Source organism: Juglans microcarpa x Juglans regia, chromosome 3D (genome assembly GCF_004785595.1).
Source record: "Juglans microcarpa x Juglans regia isolate MS1-56 chromosome 3D, Jm3101_v1.0, whole genome shotgun sequence".
NCBI lineage: Eukaryota > Viridiplantae > Streptophyta > Magnoliopsida > Fagales > Juglandaceae > Juglans > Juglans microcarpa x Juglans regia.
The window spans coordinates 28379773-28403000 of record NC_054598.1 but is presented as its reverse complement, the minus strand read 5'-3'; the positions used below and the strand labels follow the sequence as shown (position 1 = coordinate 28403000).

At 35.5% G+C, this 23228-nt stretch overlaps 1 protein-coding gene and 1 long non-coding RNA gene across 3 annotated transcripts; one reads left to right on the top strand and one right to left on the bottom strand.

Moving 5' to 3' along the window:
* Positions 1-4941: 4941 nt before the first annotated feature.
* On the top strand, positions 4942-22871 carry LOC121253941. Its single transcript, XR_005938537.1, has 3 exons — positions 4942-4952; positions 10848-10852; positions 22760-22871. It is a non-coding gene; the product is annotated as an uncharacterized LOC121253941 (long non-coding RNA).
* On the bottom strand, positions 11690-15234 carry LOC121253940 (protein IQ-DOMAIN 1). 2 transcript variants are annotated; one of them, XM_041153868.1, is made up of 5 exons: positions 14996-15234; positions 14389-14483; positions 13006-13293; positions 12568-12936; positions 11690-12463 (listed from the first exon to the last, which is right to left on the bottom strand). In XM_041153868.1, the coding sequence occupies exons 2-5, from the start codon at positions 14467-14469 to the stop codon at positions 11837-11839; spliced, it is 1365 nt and encodes a 454-aa protein (XP_041009802.1). In that variant the 5' UTR covers positions 14470-14483; positions 14996-15234; the 3' UTR covers positions 11690-11836. The 2 variants fall into 2 exon arrangements, with proteins under 2 accessions (XP_041009802.1, XP_041009801.1); XM_041153867.1 differs by having other exon boundaries at positions 11690-12469; positions 14996-15227.
* Positions 22872-23228: the final 357 nt, after the last annotated feature.

The following is a 23228-nucleotide window of genomic DNA, read 5'->3' as shown; positions in this document are numbered from 1 at the left end:
TCATTCATCTCACGTACATGTCATGTTATGTTACGTCAGGTCATCTGTTATTTCATTTCATGTCATGTTATGTCTTGAGTATAGAGTGTCTCGAAGACAGTTTTCCTCCTCAAATCAAGTCTGTTTATGTTTGTCACGACCCTAGGTGCTAGGATGGGGTAATATCCTAGTGGAACTCTTTTGTTCACGCTGAAGTGTCTAAATTAGTGTGAAATTTCCTGCGTTGATAAAGTACCATCAATAGGCTTCAAATGTGATCTAAATAATTGGTCACCGGAGCGTAGTCAGGCACCAACACCGATGGTGCCACCCACACATTCAATTTTATCTTATACGTACTCGTATGGGTGCAGATACTTGTCACGGGATACGTACATTACGTTTTTCATAGCAGGTGCAGATACATATGAACTGATATGTATGTTAATGCACTCACAACTAGTTGAGATACCTGTGATATGATGCGGTATGAGCAGGGACACATGAATCAATGGGAACCATCTAGGACCCATATGTTCATGTTTATTAATCATGTTTAATTATTTAACAAGATTTCAAGTTCATGTATTTCACATTCAAGTTCATGTTCAGTTTCAAGTTCAAGTTCATGTTCATGTTATTTCAAGTTCAAGTTCATGTTCAGTTCACGTTCAAGTTCATGTCCTTTCAAGTTTAGTTTCAAGTTCAGTGCATGTTCAAGTTCAATTCATGTTAGGTTAAGTCATGTCAGCACATGCCATATTATTTATCAAGTCACGTCAAACTTATTTATAATCACATTATGCATTCATTTTTTTACTATCATGTATGCATCTTTAAACTGTCAGTTTAAGTTTTTTGTTAACTTAATGAGATTTGTAATCAAATCACATCATGGTAGTCCCAACTACCACTCCCCTAGAACGATAGACCATGTATCAGGATCAGGAGATGCACTGGAGGTTGACCGACTCGAGATGGTCGATTAGACAGCGAATGCACGATGTGGAGCTCATAGCTTCCATGCTCCGATTTATCAATAGTATTATGGCGTCCTTGACTAAGTTGCATGAGCTACTCAATGGACTAGCCTAGTAGATACTTTAGTTTATGCTTGTACTTAAGGAGCTCTGTCTCCTGTACTCTTATGATTAGAGACCGTTTGGACTTATATTGTAATCTTGAACATCTATCACATTCAGTTTATGAATTATGTTTCAATGTTTTGGGATGTATCTCATTTGGTGCATAGTATTGCTCAAAGAAAAAAAGTATTCATTTTGAATATTACATTTTGCTAGATGTATGCTAGGTGCATTGCATCTTTAATTGTCATGAACGAAGACAGGTAACCTTGTGTTGTATTTCTCGATGCTTTAGAGTCTTTTCGATCTCAAGCAGAATCTGAAGACATCACATCTATTATTTGAACTTCGCTCTACTAACAAAGCCTCATATTCTTTGGTGTGACAACATAAAAGCCATCTATCTCTCCACAAATCTAATGTTTCAGGCTCGCACCAAAATGTGGAAATTGATTTTCACTTTGTTCGTGATATGGTTATGAATGCACAATTGCAGTGCACTTCATATACATTAAGAATCAGTTTGCAAAAATCTCAACAAACCTATCTCATACCCTCAATTCTCTTTATTTTGAGACAAACTCAGGGCTCGTTTGGATAGTGAGATGAGATGGAAATTTCATCTCACCTCTGTATCCAAATAGGCCTTGATTTTACCTCCGCCTCGTTGAGTTTGAGAGGGCGTGTAAGTGATAACTTTGTTTTAGTAACCAACAAATTCAAGACCAAGTCAACAATAACAACCAACACTCAAATTCAACACTATGATAACACCAACATATCTAGTTGAGATAACAATGTGATAAAGTTTGTTTCAATTTAAAATTTGTATTTCAAATATGTATTGTTATATTTGTATAGAATTCTTATCTATAAGTATAAAGCATTCACTTGTGTTACAGTAAAGCACATAGTTTATTCATTGTAGAACTCTTATATGGTCAATGTCTCTACCCACAAGCTTTTCTTGTATCCTAGCTTCTTCTTTACTAGCTTAAGTGCATATTTGGGATTGCAGTGAGAAATATAATTTATAACTTTAGGACTTATTACATATAGCTTAAAAGTTCTATTATTAGAAAGTTGATTTGTTATCGTCTTCTTGAGAGTCTGCCTTAGTTTTTGAAAGAGAGACTATTCCTTTTCTCTAGAAACCTCCACCAAATCAAAACCTGCACAAAGGGGGAGGAGCTCCCTCCCCCCTCCTTCATCCCTCCTCCATCTCCTCTCTAGTTTTCTTCTTTCATTTATTGTTTTGGTTACTTTTCAGGGTTAAGTATGGCAAAAGGCCGATTTGTTGTGCTCCGGCTTTCGATGACCACAACGCACCCTACCATAGGTTTCTCAAGGCACCGATCCTTCAGACGGGAGAAGAATTTCACTGAATGACACTGCGCGTGAGCCACACACGTGGTCCAAATTGGGTGCGTGAAATCTACGCGCCACCGCTAAGGGTGCTCTTCTGCCACCACGTGTAGCTTTTCTAGGTCTAGGGCCACCAGTTACTTTAGACCTGACTGACTGCTATATTCCCAGGGTGGCGCGTGGCTCTCATGAGCCATCGCAATCACTTTGTTTGTCTTTTTTTCCTTCAAGGTTGAAAATACGGTTCTATGTCTTTCCAAGATGTAATTCGTTAATTCTCATGTATCTTTAATTTCTATTATGTCTTTTATCTTAGAAAAATAAAAACAAAAAACACAGTCTTTTGGACTTTTGTCTATAGGGTGTGTGTCTTGCACTTTTGTCTATAAAGTGTGCCTCTACTCCATCTTAAACAGAGTATGGGGTTTGTAAACTCTATCTTGGATAGAGTTGTTCTGTCTCTCAGATGGTGGTTTGTAAATGTTTGCAGCATAAACTAGACCGTGCCAGTCATAGTTGTGTACTACGGAGCTATTAATGTTGTCGTTGGCTTGTTGTGTATGTTTCAGATCAAAGTTATAATGTCCGTTATTAATGAATGCGGTATGTTTTATAAAAAAAAAAATATATTAAAAAGTTATTTACTATTTGGTAACCATATGTTTAAAGCACTTTCAAACATGTTACATTTGTTTGGAAACAAATTAAAAAAGTGATTTCTAATGTAAAAATGATGATAATTTGATTTTTGAAAAATTATGACCATATCCTTAGAAATCTAAAAGTTGTAATTATCTAAAAGTTGAATGGATGGTTTTACCCATTGACAGTCTTTTTAAAAATGAACTACATTCTAGATTATCTGGAAAAGCATATTTAAGGTTTATATGAGATAAAAAGTACTTTGATGCTTTTCCTCAAATGTGCTTTTTAGCTTATATGAGATAAAAAAATACTTTAATATGTAACATACAAACAAACTAATTTTTTCGTTAAAGACCTTTTAAAACTATTTGAGTACTTTTTAAAACTCCTAATGCAACAACAAACAGGCCCCAAGTATTTTCATGTTAACTTCTTCCACTTGTTCGTTAGCCTAGAGATGGCTTGGGTTAGAGTAGAAATTATGGATCTGAGCTTGTAGCATTATTCTCAAAAAGCATGATCATCAAATTATCGCCTGTTGTTTGTGACAAACATGTGGTATTATGAACCTACATGTAAAAACCTCCAAAGGAAGTTGGTCATGTTCTAAGAGGTAATGGTTGCGAGCGTTTCTATTTCTATGCATGTTGTGAAGTAGTCAACAACAATGATAGAAAATCTGAAACCCCCCCTTTTCCCAAGTTGTAATGGCCTCACAAGGTCTACTCTGTTGTGCGGAGAACTGCCAAGTTGAAGTAAACAATGTAAGCTCTTTTGGCTGTGCTCTTGGTATGTCCTTGAACTTCTGGCATTTCTAGCATTGTATATTGTTTCCTCAAAACTCCACGCCACCTAGTAGTTGACGACGTACAGTCACAACAAAAATCAAACAATCCTCATTGGAAGTTGCCCGAAGGGAAATTCTCTAATGCTCAAGGTAGTTGTTTAAAACATCTTTTCATGGCCTTAAAAAAAAATTAGCAATGACTGAGAATCTCTTTACCTATTGTAAGTTTTCTAGTTACTATTAGTGAATTTGTGTATTTTTTAAAAATATTTAAAAAAACAGAATGAACTAGTGATCACATCCAACGATAAGAACTGAACGGCATAATAGCACGACCCTAACTTATACCAGTTTGCAACTGGGAAGGGATAAAAGTGTTTTGCATGCGTTGCTTCCAAGCTAATATGACGATCGATCAATAGGCCATCATGTAAGAGTAAACCAAGGTGAAGGGTGGCGGTTTGTTGCTGATTTCCTTTTCTCTCTCTACAACTCAGCCAACAAAAGGTGGATTAGTGAAGGCTCACATGTTGATTTTGAATGGCAGCATTTTCCCATTTGATTCCTCTACATACCCCTTTCCATGAATCACTTCCAGGAATACTTGGGTTTAAGTACGAATGGAAACTTTTAAAGCCTGTGGATAATCAACAGGTAGAAGTAGAAAAGCTAGAGGTTAAACACACCAACCAAAAATTTAAATACTTGGAATGGTTCATTTTTTTTCTTTACCATAATTTTGAATTTCGCTTCGTTATACCCAATACACCATACAATCAATTTTAGCCATAATTTACATTCTAGACCACATTCAGTTCCATATTATTTTAATTGTAACTTTATAATTTTCTTGATTTTAGATGCCATTTTTGTAAATTTTAAATCAATATAGTATTTACGTAATTTTAAAATTTAAAAGGCATTTATACAATTTTACTTTATTTTTAAAACTTTAAATATGTCCCCTCGTTAGAAGTGAACTGTAACCAATAAGACCGACATGGGGATGCTGGAACTATTTGGTTAGTGCTCCAACGAGGAAGATGCTGACATTGAGCAGTTCGATCCCTATTTGAACCCTGTGCAAATTGGTGAACCAACAATTTATCTATATTTATATTTTTTATTTTATTCTTATATAAAACGATGTTTCTTAACTTAATTAATTTAAATGATATTTTTTTATTAATATGAATAAGAAAAAAAATTAATTATAATGACGTCGTTTGGTTTAATAAACCAGAACGACAGTCCCAAAAACTACTCCTTGAGTCCTGTTATCACTCATCGCTTATTACCATCTTGTTAAGTTTGAATATTAAAATTTAACATTTTTGGCTCACAAACCATCATCGTCATCATTGTCGATGGTTCAAACTGATGAACCGAACACAACCAGGCCAATGCCAGATCGATCGATTCTCTACCCTCCCTTTAGTTGGTTAGTCGGTAATGTAGTAAGACCTATGTAACGAAATACAATCAATGCATAAATACAAAATATTTTGACCTAAAACATATATAGAATATTACCATAATACTCGTAGAGTATTAGGCAATATACTAATATAAGTAAGGCAAATAAATAATATATGCTTACACCGGCGAAGCTTCCCTTTTCTAAAAGAAATATATGTTGAGTTTTGGAGCCTGGTTTTAAGCTGAGATGACGTCAAGCCAGCATTTCACTCGACTCTTGCTCGAAAAAGAGCTCGAACGAAGTTCAGGCAGAGAGTTAGCTTGAAGTGCATTCAAAGTTGGCTGAAGCCAATGCTGAACAGAGAGTTCACTGACGGCTCTCCCGCTAGTGGGCTCAAGCAAAACTCAACCCAAGATTTCGCTCGAGTGGTGCTCAATGGATCGCTCGAGCAAACATCAAGCAAAGAGTTTGCTTGAGGCACGCTCGACACACTGCTAAACGAATAGCCCAAAAAGTTATTGCGTTAGCGTTTTCTCGCCGTTTTCTATATATATGAAATGTTTATTTGTTGAAATATAACAGATTGAGAGAACAGATAGAGGAAATGTGTTGTGAGGAAACTCTTGGCGTGAAAGGGGATAGACCATTCTTGGAGTTGAGTGGAAGGCAAAAGATGACAAAATACTCCAATAGTCTAAGGAAAGTGATAGTGGGAGATGCTGAGCGCAACTAGTCCAACATCTAGGCAAGCAAGCACCTTGTAAGAAGCCCGGTTGACATGTCCCGGAGCGAGGTGGGGATAAGTGTCTCGACCATGATAGGTGAGCTAGAAAAGCCACCAACTGTGAAAGCGAGAACGATGAGCTAAAGAAGCTGATGAACTCAGACGAGACAAGAGTTACCTACACAAGGCAAGATAGGATTACTCACCCAAGATGAGCAGTGTTCGAGGATTGACCAACCCAGACCTAGGATCTTTCTGAGATAACACGGAAGGGCTTAGAAAAGTGCCAGTGTTGTATGCAAAAGCCCACACTCCATCTAAAGGGTCACATTTGAAATGGCTTGATGAGTCACATAATCTGACGTTGCAGTACAACTCAAGCCACGCTCAAGGAAAGTTAGATGACCAAGCTTGACAGTATGTGTTTGTCATCCTAGTGTGATAGACATATTAAAGAGAATCCTTACAGTAGACCTGAAGTCAGAGATCCGCCAGAAAGGACATCTGACAATCTTACCCTATTTAAAGGATCCGAACATGGGACGAGATCTCACTTTTGAGACTTTATTCACCAAAGAGCTCAAGAAGTCAGCTGCTTCGGGAAGCAAAGAGTAGAGAGGCAAGGAAAGAACTTCTAACATAGAAGTGTAGGTTGGCTTCTAAGACAGTACTGAGATAATATGGGGTGAATGTTGTGTGTAAGAGACATTGCATTACCTTTGTAATTTCTCCCCTAATTCTATAAGCATGAACAAATATTTGAATCGTTCTATTTATAGCTATATTTACACACTAATTTCCAATGTTTTGAATGTTTGAATATTTTTTAATTGTTTTCAATACATGACACTGAATCCTCGTGTGGGAACCCATTATTTTTATGTGAGAATGTTTATCTTTGTGTGGGGAGTCAGTATTGCGAATCTATACTCATGGGACGAGACCAATAATTCCCTAAACCATTCCACTAAACATTGTCACGCGCTTTACACGAGAAGGAGAATGTCTCGTGGGGATTGGTGTGAAATGGTATTGTATTTGGCCACACCTAATAATCAGAATGTGGGATCCACTGGTGTATCATGTGGTTGTGTCCTTGAGTTGGTTGAGTACAGGCATGCCCAATGCAACAAGTATCTCTGTGTGAGAAGCCTGTGTGGTGAATATCTATGTGAAAAGTACATGTGTGGTGAAAGATTGTTACAAGGCTGAAATAGGCCGAATACTGGTTTTTACAGATTTTATACTTATATTGGAGATGGATTATTCCTCGCCATATTATTAATAATATGTTTTATGTATTCTGCATAAAGAAAGGCCAACGTCATGAGAGGGTGATTCCTCATCATTTATATGTATATACGTGTTAACTAAGAGGGTGATTTCTCACCATGTAGGGCTAAGTAAAAATCTGAAAATCCTACTCCGAATCCAACTCTGCTTAGACTCTGACAAAAATGAGTCGGAGTCAGATTTTTTTTAAAAAAAAAAAATTCAGTCGGAACCGAAGTCGGAGGTGTCGCTGGACCGACTCTAACTCCGATCAGATCCTACTCCGACTTTATGCTCCAACTCTGACTTCGACTTTTCCCTCTAACTTCGATATTGTAGATATGTTATAAATATATATATATATCTATATATTCATCATATATACTAGTATAGTTATATAAATAGAACTTATACAGTTAAATTCAATAATATACTTGCCGTCAAAGGACGTAAAATCGCTTTCCCATTTTAGTTCTGGTGAGGATGGGATCATGTTGTCCGGGCGGCAGAAAGCAATCATAAATAACCCAGAAGTTATATAAGGAATGTTGGCAAAAGCCCATTCCTCACCATACGCCATGCATCCGAGAGGAGCAAAAATGTTTTGAGATCTTAAGAAGGGATACTAGTAGAAATGGATAAAAGTTGGCACAGTGGCATATCGTGTTTGGTTGCCTACGGAATATGAAGGTATTCACTACGTGTTCTATGTTTTCTCACTTAGGAGAAGTTTTGCGAACCAACAACCACAGGTAATTGAACCAGATCTAGTTTAGTTACAACCGAATATTACATATGAAGAAAAGTCGGTATGTATCATAGATAGGAAGGAGCAGAGATTGAGATCTAAGGTCTTACTCTTGGTAAATATGCACTGGGGAGATGTAGGAAATGAGGAGTTTAGATGGAAAAGCGAGTAGATCATGTGTGAGAACCTCCCATATTTATTTCAATTATGAGCTAGAATGTACGAGGTAAGGGTAAGATAGATAATATACGAGGTAAGGGTAAGATAGATAATATACGAGGAAGGACGCGACTATAAATAAATCATCATTCTCCCTAATCTTCGACTCAATATCAGCAACCCTCAGGAGATAAAATGGTGAGGGAGAAAAGAACAGCCTGGATGGTGGCCATGCCTCCCGAAATCAAGCGTTGATTCTTAGAAGAGCGACTTGAGAAGGATATGAGAGGGGTCGAATAGTGACAACTGAAGGAGGAACATCATCGAGACGAGGAGAGTGCTCGAAGGGCCAGGGATCTAATATCTGAGATGTTACAAGTAGTTAATGATCTGTTCACAGGTCTGCTCTGTTGATACAAGTGTGGCACATAGAGAATGAAAGAGGACGAGGCTAAAACGCAACGAGCAAGATGAGGGCAAGTGTGAAGATTCACCAACATCCTATAAAGTCGAACCTGGCCTGGGTGCTAGGATACAAGAGACCATGATCGATGGACATGGTCGAAAAAGAAGACAGATGAGACATGAGGAGTCATCTTGTCTTTTAGCCTCTAATGAAAAAAGGTTAGCCCACTAATGCAATTGAGTGAAAGCCCCATTTGAAGTTGAAGGCAACCAGAGGCATCAACGGGTTCCTCATCTGATCTCACCTCCCTTGAGAGGACCAAGCAAGGGAGAGCCCTACCGAGTTTCAAGGATAAAATTCCTTATAAGGTGGGGAGGATGTGAGTAACCGCCTGGCGTGAAATGGCATGGCCCATTCTTGGAGTTAAGGAAGGCAAAAAATGAGAAATACTCCAGTGGTCTAAAGAAAGTGACATCGGGAGATGCATACTGTAGCTAGTACAACATATGGGCAAGTAAGCACCTTGCAGGAGGCACAACTGACATGTCCCAAAGTGAGGTGGGGATGAGTGTCTCGACCATGGTAGGCGAGCTAGAAGATTCACCTACTGTGAAGGTGAGAATGAGGAGCTGAAGAGGCTGGTGAACTTAAACGAGACAAGAGTTACCTGCCTAAGGCCAGATAGGATTACTCACCTAGGATGAGCATCGGTCAAGGACTGACCAACCTAGACCTAGAAACTTTCTGAGATAACATGGAAAGGCTCAGAAAGGTGCTAGTGTCATACGCAGAAGGCCACACTCCTTCTGAAGGGACATCCGAAGTGGTTCTAAAATGAAAGGGTCACAGGCTTGACGTAGCAGTACTACTCAAGCCACACTCAAGGAAAGTCAGAGCACCAAGCATGCAAACCATGTTTGGCAGTATGTCTCTGTCATCTTGAAGTATGACAAACAGATTAAAGAAAATCCTTACAACAAATCTGGAGTTAGAGATCTATCAAAAAAGACATCTAACAATCTCACCCTTATTTAAAGGACCTGAACATGGGATGAGGTCTCGCTTCTAAGACTTTATTCACCGAAAAGCATGTGAAGAAGCAAGGAGCAGAGTGACAACTAAAGAACTTCGAATGTAGGAAGGTAGGATAGCTTCTAAGACAGTGCTAGGTAATGTGGGGGTGAATGTTGTCTGTAAGAGACGTTGGATTACCTATGTAATTTCTCCCCCTATTCTACAAGCAAGGATAAATATTTCAATCATTATGTTTATACCTATATTTACGCATTGATTTCCATTCTTTTGAATGTTTTTAACTGTTTTCAATTCATAACCCTGAGTTCCTGTGTGGGAATTCTTTATCTATGTGTGAGAACGTCTATCTCTCTGTGAGGAGTCGGTATTGTGAATCTATACTCATGGGATGAGATGGAGAGTTTCCCGAACCATTCTGCAAAGCATTGCCGCATGCTTTAGATGAGAAGGAGAATGCCTCGTGGGATTAGGGTAGAAGGGTGTCGTATTTGGCAACACTTGATAGTCGGGATGTGGGATCCCCCGTCGTATCACATGGTGGTGTCCTCGAGTTGGTTGGCTGGGTAGAAGCATCCTCGGTGCAACAAGTATCTTTGTGTGAGAAGCCTGTGTGGCAAACATCTGCTTTTGTGGCAAATATCTATGTGATAAGTACCTGTGTGGTGGAAGAATGTTACTGGGCTGAAATAGGCCAAATATTGATTTTTACATGTTTTATATTTATATTAGAGATGGATTATTTCTCTTCATATTATTACTAATGTTTTTTATGTATTTTGCATAAATAAAGGACAACGTACCTAGAGAGTGATCCCTCGCCATATTTAAGGATGTAGCTATAAGAGTGAGGGTGACTCATCGCCACATGTCCGTCCAGTATTTTCACGAAAAGTAATCATAGCATCTTTGGTATCATTATCTCTCCTTAGCAGATTTGTCATAACTGCCTAACTTATCTATGGTTTCATTCTCGGGACCATAGACTTTAATAAAGGTTCAAACCCTGGCATGACGCCCAAGGAAGAAGAATCAATCCCTCCCGATTTTTTATTATAGAGATTAGTACCCACCTTAGCGCCAGTACCCATCGTAGTTATCTTGTGCCTTCCATTAAGATGTACAGTATTAAGGTATCGTTTGGATTCGAAGATGAGTTGAGATAAGTTGAGATAGATTGTGAATAGTAGTGAGATGAGTTATGAATAGTAGTAACATTTATGAGTTAAAGTTGATGAATAATAATGAATAGTAGTCAGATGAGTTGAGATGAGTTAAAATGAGTTGAGATGACTTGCGAATACAAACCGGACCTAAGTCTAGCAACTACTTGTAATCAGTCTACTACCTTATGGCGACTACTTGTAATCAGTCTGTCACCTTATGGCGACTAACCTTACATACTTTTGGATGATGTAATGTATTTGGATTTAATTAAGGGCAAGAAGCCCTCTTTTTATAAAGTTTAGTATTGTGGACGTGGTACTTAATTGTTGGCATTGTTACTTCAACGTATTCTACTTAAAATTTTGCTGCGATTTTTATGGTTAAACATCTTACACGTATATTTTCATCTAGAAAATTAAACACCTATTCCAATTCTCCCTTGGGTGTTGACCGTCAGTCAACATTCTTGACACTACGGATTCTGGGCTAGACCTACATGAGAAATGGGGCACCACTTAGTTATAAAAAAGAGAGAAAAAGTCCTATAGAGAGACTTTGTGGGTGTGGTTATTTCCCCAACAATATAGTCTAAAGAGATTTTGCAACATCAACATTTTCGTCCATATGGTATGACATGATCCAGGTGTGGTCGAGAAAAAATGATTTTTAATAGTTGATGCATGCACAAATAAAAAAGTTAATAAATGAATGAAGATTAAGATCATAAATAAAAAACTTAATCTCATATATTTATTTTTTCGACAAATCATATCTAATATTATTTTTCAGATGATATAAACGGTCAAAGTTAACATTTAGAATTGAATTGGTGAGTTATATAAATAACCCTAAATCTAATAAAAAAGAATAACAAATAAGTATATTATATTTTGAATTGAATTGAATTGAAAAATATATATTACCACAAATCTCAAGGAATATTGTCTATAACATCAATCAGATAAATAGGAAAAAAAATTAAAGACAAAGTATTCACAACGCAAAGTTCTTATCCCACTTTACAGGGAATAAACATTCAAACACCAATCAACCAAAATCTTGTCTCCAAACATGACCACCGAGAGGCCAATCGTCCCCTCCATTAGAATTAGGGCTACAGCCTGTGGACCGTCTAGTATGTAGGCGTGTCCCATTATTTTTTGGGCTTGGGCTTCTTAGAACCTGATAGGTTGTTATGCCTCCTCCACCTGAGCTTGATGAGTCGCAGCCTGATTCGGCAACCAAGCCCCGCCTTGTCGATTGGTTCCAGCTGGGCAGATGTGGGCCGGTCGGTTTGACGGTTCCTTGACTGCGCACCTTGGCCTTGGCAGACTTGGTTGGGGCCATGTAGCTAGGGACATTGTTTGAGCTCACTTCTTGTTGCTTACTTAGGTATGGGCCTGGCTCATTCAAGTCCCGCTTAGAATGCGTAAAACTGTCCATTTCTACTGTTTTTTCCGACATATCGTCGGTACCGGTGGTAGTGGTGGTGGTAGCAAGAGGCATGAAAGAGGCCCCATGGTGCCCTGAGTGACGGGCACGGTATGGTTGCGACGACATCCAACGCTCGAGCCAGTTCCATCCCCACTGGGCCTTTTCGTGCTCATTAGGGTACAGCCCAAAATCATCGTTGTTGGGATCCGACTGAAAGAGCTGCTGCTGCTGCTGCTGTTGCTGTTGCTATTGCAGGAAAAGAAGAGTTGGTAAAAACCAAAGTTTAGCCGTCTCCGACGAGTGATAAAACTACTTGTAAAATGCCAATCAAAATGGTCACTAACCTGGTAGGTAAAAGCATAAGCAAGAGCTCTCTCCCTTTTCATGACAGCATCATGTCTCTTTGAAGAAGCATTTTCCTTGAATTTATCTGAAATTTGACGCCTATCATCCCAAGCTGCTTCCATATCGTAACTTCTCATTGGGCTTTTAGTCTTCTGTTGTTCCTCCATTGCTCTTTGTTCTTGATCTTCTACTTTCTTCTGAAGCTTCTCATGGGCAAGTTGGAGTCTGCGCGCACGCACTCTTGCCTGGACTCGCACCAGTGCTTGCATGCAACGCATTGTCATTTGTGCTTGCTTGCGCACATTGTGTCCCCTCACCAGTGCTTGCAGCCTAACTAATCCCTTCAAAGCTCTCAAAGCCCTTCGAGCCTGCAAAATTGACACATTATTAGCTATTTTACAGTGTATAAGAAAATGATCCCAGGATAAGAATATTACTAGGTAGCCTCTGTAGTATGATTGTATAAGGGTTGCAGCCCTTTCTTCCTTAGAGTGGCGCCCATAGCCGGCCAGTCGAACGACTTTAGCCGCTGCTTGAGCTGCTGCAACAGCTGCTTCTGCCGCTGCAGCAGTTGCCACCGCGACGGCAATGGCATGGTTTCTATCTTCGGCTGCGGGAGTCGATGCTGTGCTCTCATCATTTGTGATGTCCGCTGAACTTTCAGTGGGGAAATGCTCAAATGACACCACTTCTGGAGCATCATGCTGCCATTTCTTCGAATTTTCCTGAAAAAGGTAATGAAACCGCTTAGCACTACCACCTTAATTTGTCTATATATAATTAGACTCGTGAATAAGGCTATTCCTCATGCTTAATTTTAACAATATCATCATCCTTTGCTATACCTCCAAGTAATTGACAGATAATGATAATATTTCAATCATTTAATACCACGTCATGAAATGATAATAATTAAAAGAATAATAAATAGTATTTCTCTACTAGCAATTATCATTCATCTACCAACCTTTTAAAATCGAAAATTGTAATAAATTTTTAATGTCAATTAAAATGTAGCACCTATTTTGTTTTTTTTTTTTTTTTTCAATTAAAAAAAGACAACAATGCCTCTTGGGATGATGAAGATCTAACTTTAGCAAGCACATGCTAATGAAGATGGATGACATGATAGCTTAGGTGGCATGATAACAATATGTCATGAGCCTTACAACATTATTTGGTCATGTTGTTAGAGGGGACCATATATATACATATATTCAACTCTTTAGCATTTTCCAAGCTCACATATATTTATATATATATATATTATATATATATATATCCATATATAATCGAGTTTGACCAACAAAAAAAATTGTGGTGTAGAGTTTCCCCTTTAGATAGTAAAATTAACCAGACCATCATGACCATCCTTAGAAGTGACAATATGGTTGAGGTACTGGTGGAGCCACATGATTAAGATTGTTTATCTTTTTACTATATATATATATAAACTAAAGAAAAAAAAAGGATTATTTGTTTTGTTTTGTTTTGCTTTTGGATCTAGTCCTTGTACTTTATTTATTGTAAATATTATCCAAATCATATAAAAATAATAATTTAAAGCATAATAATTATCAGTTATATGTTGCAAATCCTTCATTACTCTCTCAATTATGCAGCTGCTTCCCAGTGTCTCTCAATTACTGTCAAATAATTTGATTAAATAATTTTAAATTACCATTTAATGCAAAAAAAGGAATGATTTGAAACGGTCAGTTTTGGATTATATATGTGTATGGCTTAAGATTAGGTGCACCATTTAAAATGAAAATTAAAAATTAATTCTATGAAGAAAAATCAAATTATAAAAATTTAACCTTTTTCTCCGGCAATTCCTTCGGAGAAAGTTTGAAGACTCTCTTCACCGACGAGATCCAGCTGCCTCCTTTCTTCCCCATATCCGGTTAACTGAACAGATTCCGATTGTCGCCGTCATATTAGCAGAATACCCATGTCAGAACTTGGAACTCACATTTTCATCAGTCCAAAGAAAAATAACAAGAATATCAAGAACACAGCTTGATCAGAAAACTTGAACACCAATGTACAAAAATCATAGAGTCTAGAGATCATAGACAAGGAAAACAACATGTATTGACAATCTCGGCCATCTAAAACTCATTAAAAACAACGATCGATTATATAGCTAGCTTCACTGAATTCACAGCCCAAAAATCAGGAAAAAAAAAGGAACTTCAATCCCACAAAATGCTAGAGCATGAACCAAAAAACAAAAAGACGTATATTTTCACAGTTAAATGTGGTTGGTTTGGTAAAAAGTGAAAGAGAGAGGCCTCAGCCGTCTAGAAACCTTTGAAACAGAGACAAACAGATTAGAGACGTACAGAGATCGAAGAGGCAAATGAGAAGTGGTAGATGAATGGAAATTAAGAAGACCCTTGAAATGGGAAATTAACCAAACCTGAGGTGTTCAGTACTGTGGGATTTTTGGTCTGTTGGCTTGGGCTTTCACATCTTCTCCTTCTCATTTTACATGCATCTCAAAGAAAGGTTTGGTTAGGGAGATCACTCTTAGAAAGTGCAGAGAGAGAGAGAGAGAGATAAGGGGGTGTGAAACCAGTAACTACGAGCCCGCGCGATCGCCGTTGGTATTTATCAAACTCACGGGGGTGAGAGACTTGAGACCTTCACCCACGTTATAGAACTTTTGTTACGGTTTCCTCTACGTTCAAGTTGAACCACTTTTTCCAACCATCAAAATATAATATATAATATATATATATATTATATATATATTATATATATATAAACACACACACACATATACACACGCATCTGTGTTTTTTTTTTTAAAAAATGGTCCCGTGAACTAATTTATTGGCGTGGCAGTAATTTTTAGAGCAATATTAGTTCTTTAATTTCCGATTGGATGAGACGAAAATTAATAAGATTTGAATATTAAAGTGTAATGATGTTGTATTAGTGATCAAGTTATCTCGGATAATGAGAAGTCTAGGATTTAAAATTTAAATGTTTTTTCCCTCCCCTCTACATCTTATCAGCTATGTACCAAAAATGGTTTTCTTTTGTTTTACATTTAAGGAAGAAAAAAAAACTATAAAAAAATTATATTCTCAAATCAGTACGTAGAATATACCTAGTAAAGTATTTATACTATATAATTTGATTTAAAAGATAAATTTTAAATATTTTTCTTTTTTGAAAGAAAAGCATATTTGTCATTAATTAATCAAGAAATGTTACACAATCTGTCATTTAAAACAAGACTATCAATAACATTAGGACTCTCTTCAATCAACATTGATCCCCTTGCTTTGTAGTGCTAACTTGGCTAATTGATATGCAACAGTATACCCTTCCCTGTATGGGAATCTTAAGCTCCCAAGATGAATTCCGAAACATTATCTTTATTTTCCATACCTAGCCAAAACACATATCATTGCTTTGAATTGCCTTGATTACCATAACAGCATCTCCTTCGAATTCGAAAAATAAGTTTTAAAATTTAAAATTTTTATAAATCAAATTTTATCATTTAAATGACGTGGATATTGTGTTCTACACATGACCGGCTTGAAGATAATAACTCAAAAGAATAACAAGTGTTTTTGATCAAAATCTATGAGTAATGCTACAAATCACACTCTCATCCTACTCTCATCCTATTATGTAAAACGTGGCACTTTCAATATCATCCTTGGACCATCCTTTATTTTTTAAAGAAAATATATGCATGTTGATCAATAATATCACCTCATTATAGTGGGATGAGGGTGTAGTCTATAGAACTTCCAAACCTAATTACCAAGGAAAAAAAAGAAGATAAAATAAGGGTTACGAAGCACTTTACTATGTGTATTATGAGCACCGACTTATAAATAGAATTTTTCATAATAATAACTCAATCGTAGTCACGAATGATATGTTACTTTAAGTGATTTTTCATTTAAGAGTTGACTTATGAACCACTTAAAATCTACAATATTATTCAGTATAACTAGAGGCGATAAACCCTTGATGTGCATTAGCATTATTCTAGACAAAAACCCTTCTATGTTATGTCCAAATTAGATTGTTAAGTTCAGAAAGAGGTTGATACAACATGATTACAACTGTTTACAAATAATCCTGCCAACATGTTAAATTAATTTTCTTTTATGTTTGGTCAACAACATTAATTCATACTCGAAGAACAAATCCACCAAATTTTGCAAAAAAGTTTGTTGGAAGTAGAGATCATTATACTTTTAAATTTGGTATTACTTTGCCAAAGCACGTGGTCTGATTGGCTAACTCCGACCTCTAAAATGGAGGTATGGTATGGAATTAGAAAACCTAAAAGAAATGATATTACCTTTAAAACGTACAATTTAGAGTGGGAAGTGTTTCATAAATAAATGTGTGTGTACTCAAAATTAATGTTTATGTACTAATTAAATTGGTCCCCCTTTGTTTTTTTTGAGTCTTCCACTGTCCTACACTATGATTAGCCTCACCATAAGTTTAGTAATCACCATTAATTATATTAATTGTTGCAAGTTACAACTGTACCTCTTGTATATACTACCTGCCTAGCTAATTAAAGCTACTATATCTAATCTTCCTGCCCGTGTACATATATATATATATATATATATATTTATATATACGCACACACATGCATGCACGGAGGACAGATATCATGAAAATTAAATAAAAATAATATTTTTGATGAACTGACCAATTCATGATTGTTCGTAAAATGGATTGTATAAAGTTTGTAAAATTATTCTCTGTGATCATATTATTTTCGTTATTTTTATTTCAAATATTATTATTCTAGCAGAAAATCCATGCAAAAAATGGTGTTTTTAATTAAACTGACAAAAAACCAAGATGTCTATCCTCAGTAATTAAATTAATTTTAAGAGTGTAAGAAAAATAAGCCCAAATTTAACAAATTAATATAAGTGCATCATTAATAATAATAATAATAATAATATATGTCAAGATCAAAATTCACAAACTCGATCGATCGGGTAAAAGAAGAAATTAGGAAGAAAGAAATTAAGAAGAGAGTTCGTGATGAAAGCCGGCTAATATTCCATTTATTTTATTTTCCGGCCTTTGCCTGTAGCAGTAGTTTCGCTTTTGTTTTGTTGGCGGTGCATGGGGGTGCATCATGTGTAAATGCATTAATCTGCATCGGCCTCTTCTCCATCTGTTTCGTGGAGCTGGCTGTTCTGTCACGGTACTTGATCTGCTGAGTGCCGATAAATTAACTTCATGTCACTGCCCATTACCATTTTAATGCTCTAATCATTTAACTGTCATCAGGCACCTACCTCCAACTTAGCCAGTGCAGCTTAATTGCTTGCACATCTCCTCTTTTTACTACAACGAAGAAGACCTAGAGGAAACCTCTACAAATGTAAATGAATATGGCTGTATTTGGATGTTGAATTGAGTTGAGATGATAAAATATTATTAAAATATTATTTTTTAATATTATTATTATTTTAAAATTTAAAAAAGTTGAATTGTTTATTATATTTTGTATTGAGATTTGAAAAAATTGTAATGATGAGTTGAAATGAGTTGAGAGGAGTTTAAATTCTAAACATACCACTCTTTTGGAACTCTCTCTCTCCCTCTCTCTCTCTCCCTCCCTCCCTTTAGAAGAATGATATCTTCTTCAACCTCTCATCAATCCTATTTTCTACATTGTATTGAGGCAATTTGAGACCATGAGAAATTATAAAGTTACCATGAAGCATAGTGAATCTCGTCCTCAAACGATCCGTAGACATAGGTTTTTATGCCAAATTTCTAAATTTCTGTCTCTCTATTTATTATACATGAATTCATAGATGCGCATATCATGAGCACCATATAAACCTCAAAGCATCATCGTGAGTCATTCGACCGTACTAGTGGCCTTCGATCAAAATTGCATAAACAAACATAACATGATGTCATGACTAAAATATCCTATATTTTAGGCTTGATGGATATATTGTATCCACTTTGAATGAAATAGATGATCATTTTCCCCAGGCATGAAATAAGGTTCGACCACACAAGCCATTGGCTTTTACTTGATGAGCTGTGAAACTCATTATGCCACGCACCCGCATTTTGCAGACCCAATTAACCTCTACGTACGGTTGAGACCTAAAAAAAAGCCTGAAAATAAAGGAATTTAGTTAAGGTAGATGGCCTCTAACTTATCCCAAAAATCAAAAAAGAAAAAAGAAAAGGTAGATGATGGCTTGTTGCTTGCATTTAAAGGGAAACTTGAAGCAAGCTAAAGGGAAGCATTAGGAAAGGAGAGGGTCTTAGTTATGTGTCTCTCTCTTTGTTTTTTCATGGTTTTAATTGTTTTGGTGAAAAGCCCTTTCAATGTATTTATGTTTCTCTGCAACGCTTTTATTGTCTTTGAAGGCTGGCTTTAGCCGATCAAAGCCGCATTCGTGCATATGAAACTATTAATTGGGACCATTGCTTTTTCAATGCATAGTCCATGCAGCATGCACAAGTTTCTTGGAGCTGGCTTTCACAAGCCTTTTAAGGAATAAATGATTGGAAAATTATACTTATAATTATAGAATGTGTAAATATTATATATTTTTTTTTAAATGAGTAAATATGAGATTTATATAAAAATATTTTTTTTAATAATGAACTGTACTATTTTTTAAAAAGAGTGTACGTGCGATGCTTGTACAACTCATGATTATATATATTTAACATTACTAATTAATTAATATAAAAATGATGCTTTCAATTTTAAAGAAAAATGGACACTATAAATTTTGTGTAAAATATGATAAAATATTCCCTATTATTTCATTATCAAAATGCGGCATGTTTAATTTACACTAAATATAAACTATCCATTTCAAGCGAAATGGACTAGAAAATCCGATTTCGAAGATCTAAGTCATGTTTTTCAATTGATTGTTTTTTCTTTTCTTTTCAATATATATATTGATAGAAGACAGATTATCCTATTTATTTGATGAAAAATGATATTTGCAATTGAGGAGTGCGCCAGTATCACGCAATCCCTTTAAAAAAAGTTAGTAAATACGGGATCTATATGAGAAAAAAAATTAATTTTTTGAATAGTGAATGCCACTCTTTTTCAAAACGATTGTACGACACTTGCATATTTTAGAACTGTATGTACGATTACCCTTATTTTATCCAAATGATCTTAAAGCTGTTTAGAAAATGTGGACTATAAGCAACGACACATCATGTGACTATATATATGTATATCGTCTAACCTCCAATAGCAAAGAAACAAATGAGATTTTAAATTGTGGTCAGCTACCTAAAGCAAGATATCTCAACTACTTAATGCAATGATGAAACATAAACATTCCTTTACATTTTGTTAAGGTAATTTGGTAGAACCAATCTACAGTATATATATGGTAACATGATTATGTTTTCTGTTTTAAGATTTCTAATAATTTGTCATAATCTAATTATCTTTTGTACGTGGTTTAGGGTTCCCCCAAAGTCAATGTGGTATTTTGTGTAAGACCAACATAAATTAAAGAAACGGAGTTATGCAATTCACAAGTCGATGTGTAAACACAATACATGGTGTAAAACTCATTATATTAAGAGCCTATTTGGATTCAAGTGTGAGATGAAACATCTCATCTTATTTTAACTAAAAATCTCACTAATATTCACAAACCATTTTAACTCATCATATCATCTCATCTCATCTCTGAAAAAAAAAATAAATAAAAATACAAGTGCTTTTTTATGTCGATTAATTCTCAAGCATTATTAATAATATATTTTGCGTGTCAATAAGCAAATCTTATAAATAAAATTTCTCATATTAACGAGAAAACCCATGTTTGTGCTTGTTTGAATTTCGCAGTAGTTTTTATTTTCCTCCAACATTGCTTTTATAAACCTAGTTTTATTCGTTAAATTTGTTTGTTTGTTTTTGTTTTTGTCTTTTTTTTTGCCTTCAATATTGAACTCTTTCGTTGTGGCTGTAACATGCCTATTACAAAATTGAGAATCTTGTCGGTAAGCTCAATTTGACATTCTAGTATCTACTTGTTTTTTTGGAGGAGAAAGAGGGTAAGTAGTTTTAGATAGAGGTTCTTAATTCTCTTTTCTTTTTCGATCACCGGACAATCAAGGGATGCTAACTGGAAAATGAGATGAGATCAGATGAGAATTTTATGAATACTAGTAAAATGGTTTGTAAGAATAGTAATGAAATAGTTTGAGTGAAGTATTTATTGAAATTTAAAAAATGAGAGAGAAAAAGATGAATAAAAAATATTATAAAGTTAAAATATTGTTAGAATATTATTTTTTAATATTATTTTTTTTTTTGAAATTTTAAAAAGTTGAGTTGTGTTTTTTTTTTTTTTTTTAAAGTTTGAAAAAGTTATAATGATTAGTTTAAAAGTATTTGTGTTTGAATGATATTTGAGAAAGAAATAAGATGAGATGAGATGTAAATTGTTTCCAAACATCCCTGACTTTGTCAAACATTACAAATTTCATTTCATCTCATCTCATCTAATCATTATAATTTTTTCAAATTTTCACATAAAATATAATAAATAACTCAACTTTTTCAAATCTCAAAATAATAATAACATTAAAAAATAATATTCTAACAATATTTTATTTAACTTTCATGTTAACTCATCTCAATATCGCAACTCATTATCCAAACAAGGCCTAACTATATCCCCTTTTTCCCTTGAAATTTGTCATCATTCATTCATGATCTTCTCCCAAGAATTTGGGAAATCTAGAATTTAGCAACAGAAAAAATTAAGATAAACGGTTGCTAAAAACTTTTCTGAATAACTCATGAAGCATTGCAAAAACATTGACAACCATTGATGGTAGTTGTCAACAAGTATAGGTTTCACAATGACACGTTACGATGCAAAAAGAAAAATGGTGTACGCTTGGTGATTTAGTATTTGGGCTGAAATCAAATCCTTATCTATTTTAAAAAATTCTACTGATTCCGGTATCGGTTTTCATTTCATGCATTCCCCTTTTTCTGACTTTTTAGTTTTTAAATATTATCTTAATAATTGAAGTTCTTATGATTAATTGTTAGGTGATCTCAAAATGCACATCATGATACTGTAAATATTTTTAATCAAGTGCTAATGATCTATCCTCTTCGTATTGTATAAAATGATAGGACGAAACCAGTAATATATTCGAAAGTAAAAAATGCTTAACGATTAAACATGTAAGTCTCAATTATAATGCCATGAAAAGGGTCATAAAACGATTTTTATGATTGTTGGCGGTGCGTTCCTAATTTTCATTCTCCATTCTTAGCTCGATTGGGTTTGCCAGGTCGTTCGGACATCTTCCTTCTGCTTCCAATTGTCCCGAGGTAAATAACAGTACACTGAATGTACCTAATTGCATGGTCGATTTTGGCCAATTGCAACATATAATTGGATTGAAAAGATTTTTGAACAGGTGTAATTTGAGCCAGTCATGTGCTAATCTTATATTGAAAATGTCGATATTCATGTAGTTAGATTTGATATTGGTGCTGTAACATATACTTGTCTTGTTTTTAAACTTCCATTTGTGGCTGGAAAAAAATTTAAGTATAGGGGTTGAATGATCATTGACCCAAAGTTTGTTTTGTTACAAACTGCAACCCGCCCCCTCTGCGCCTCACATCTTAACATCCATAGATTGCTTGTAGGCTCCTGGAGATTATCAGATGCAGTTGTTAGGGCCAACCAGTGTTGTAGGTGTGTTCTTTGGGGGGGGTTTTGATTGATTCAAGCCAATCTCATTCATTAGAAAACAATACATTGTTTAATCTATCTTTGAATATGAGGCATAATTGATTTTGGGCCTTCTTCTAACCAAACTAAAGCTTGGCTTGTAACATTTTTGTCAGTTAATTATAACATGAATGTTAGGATAAATGTTAGGGGAGCCACCAGCTGCTATTTTATGTTTGGTTGAATTTAATATGAATAATTAGAGAACTAATTAATTTAGGAATTAGCTACGTAACAGTGTGTAATAGATCCACATGATGATAAATTTTAGTATGTTAGCTTAAAATCATGTGTACATGATCCACATGATAGATCCACGTATCATTTAGGACTTGTATTTGGATGTAGCTACGAAACTTATAGAGTAGTGAGCTGATGATCTGTTTCGATCCATATTGATGTTGAGAAATAATCTCACATTGCCTATGAACAAGATCTTGGGCATGTATATAAGAAATGAGCAATCATCTCTTGTAAAACCAATTTTATGAGATGAGTTAGGCCCGTTAATTTCTTCTTCTCCTTACCTACCTTCGAACCACGGTTCTAGTGGAAGAAGTTATGCCAAATACGTGCCTGCCTTACGGTTTTATGAGATAAATTAGGTCCATGAATTTTTTCATGGTATCAGAGCCTTCTATAGGACGAATGAGGACTCACACTACTTACCTCGTGATAAAGACTAAGAAAAATACTGCCTGCACATGAGGGAGCTGGGTGTTGAGGAATAATCTCACATTGCCTGTAGACAAGGTATTGGGCATGTTTATAAGGAATGAACAATCATCTCTTGTAGAATCGGTTTTATGAGATGAATTAAACCAATGAATTTTTTAAAATGAATGATGGGCAATAAATATAACAAGGATAGACCC

Excerpts from the sequence above, each read along its gene's own strand:
- LOC121253940 (XM_041153867.1), bottom strand. The coding sequence starts at position 14,469 with ATGGGGAAGAAAGGAGGCAGCTGGATCTCGTCGGTGAAGAGAGTCTTC. Across the intron at positions 13,294-14,388 it reads AGGAATTGCCGGAGAAAAAG|GAAAATTCGAAGAAATGGCA; the intron begins GTTAAATTTTTA and ends TACCTTTTTCAG. Across the intron at positions 12,937-13,005 it reads CATACTACAGAGGCTACCTA|GCTCGAAGGGCTTTGAGAGC; the intron begins GTAATATTCTTA and ends TCAATTTTGCAG.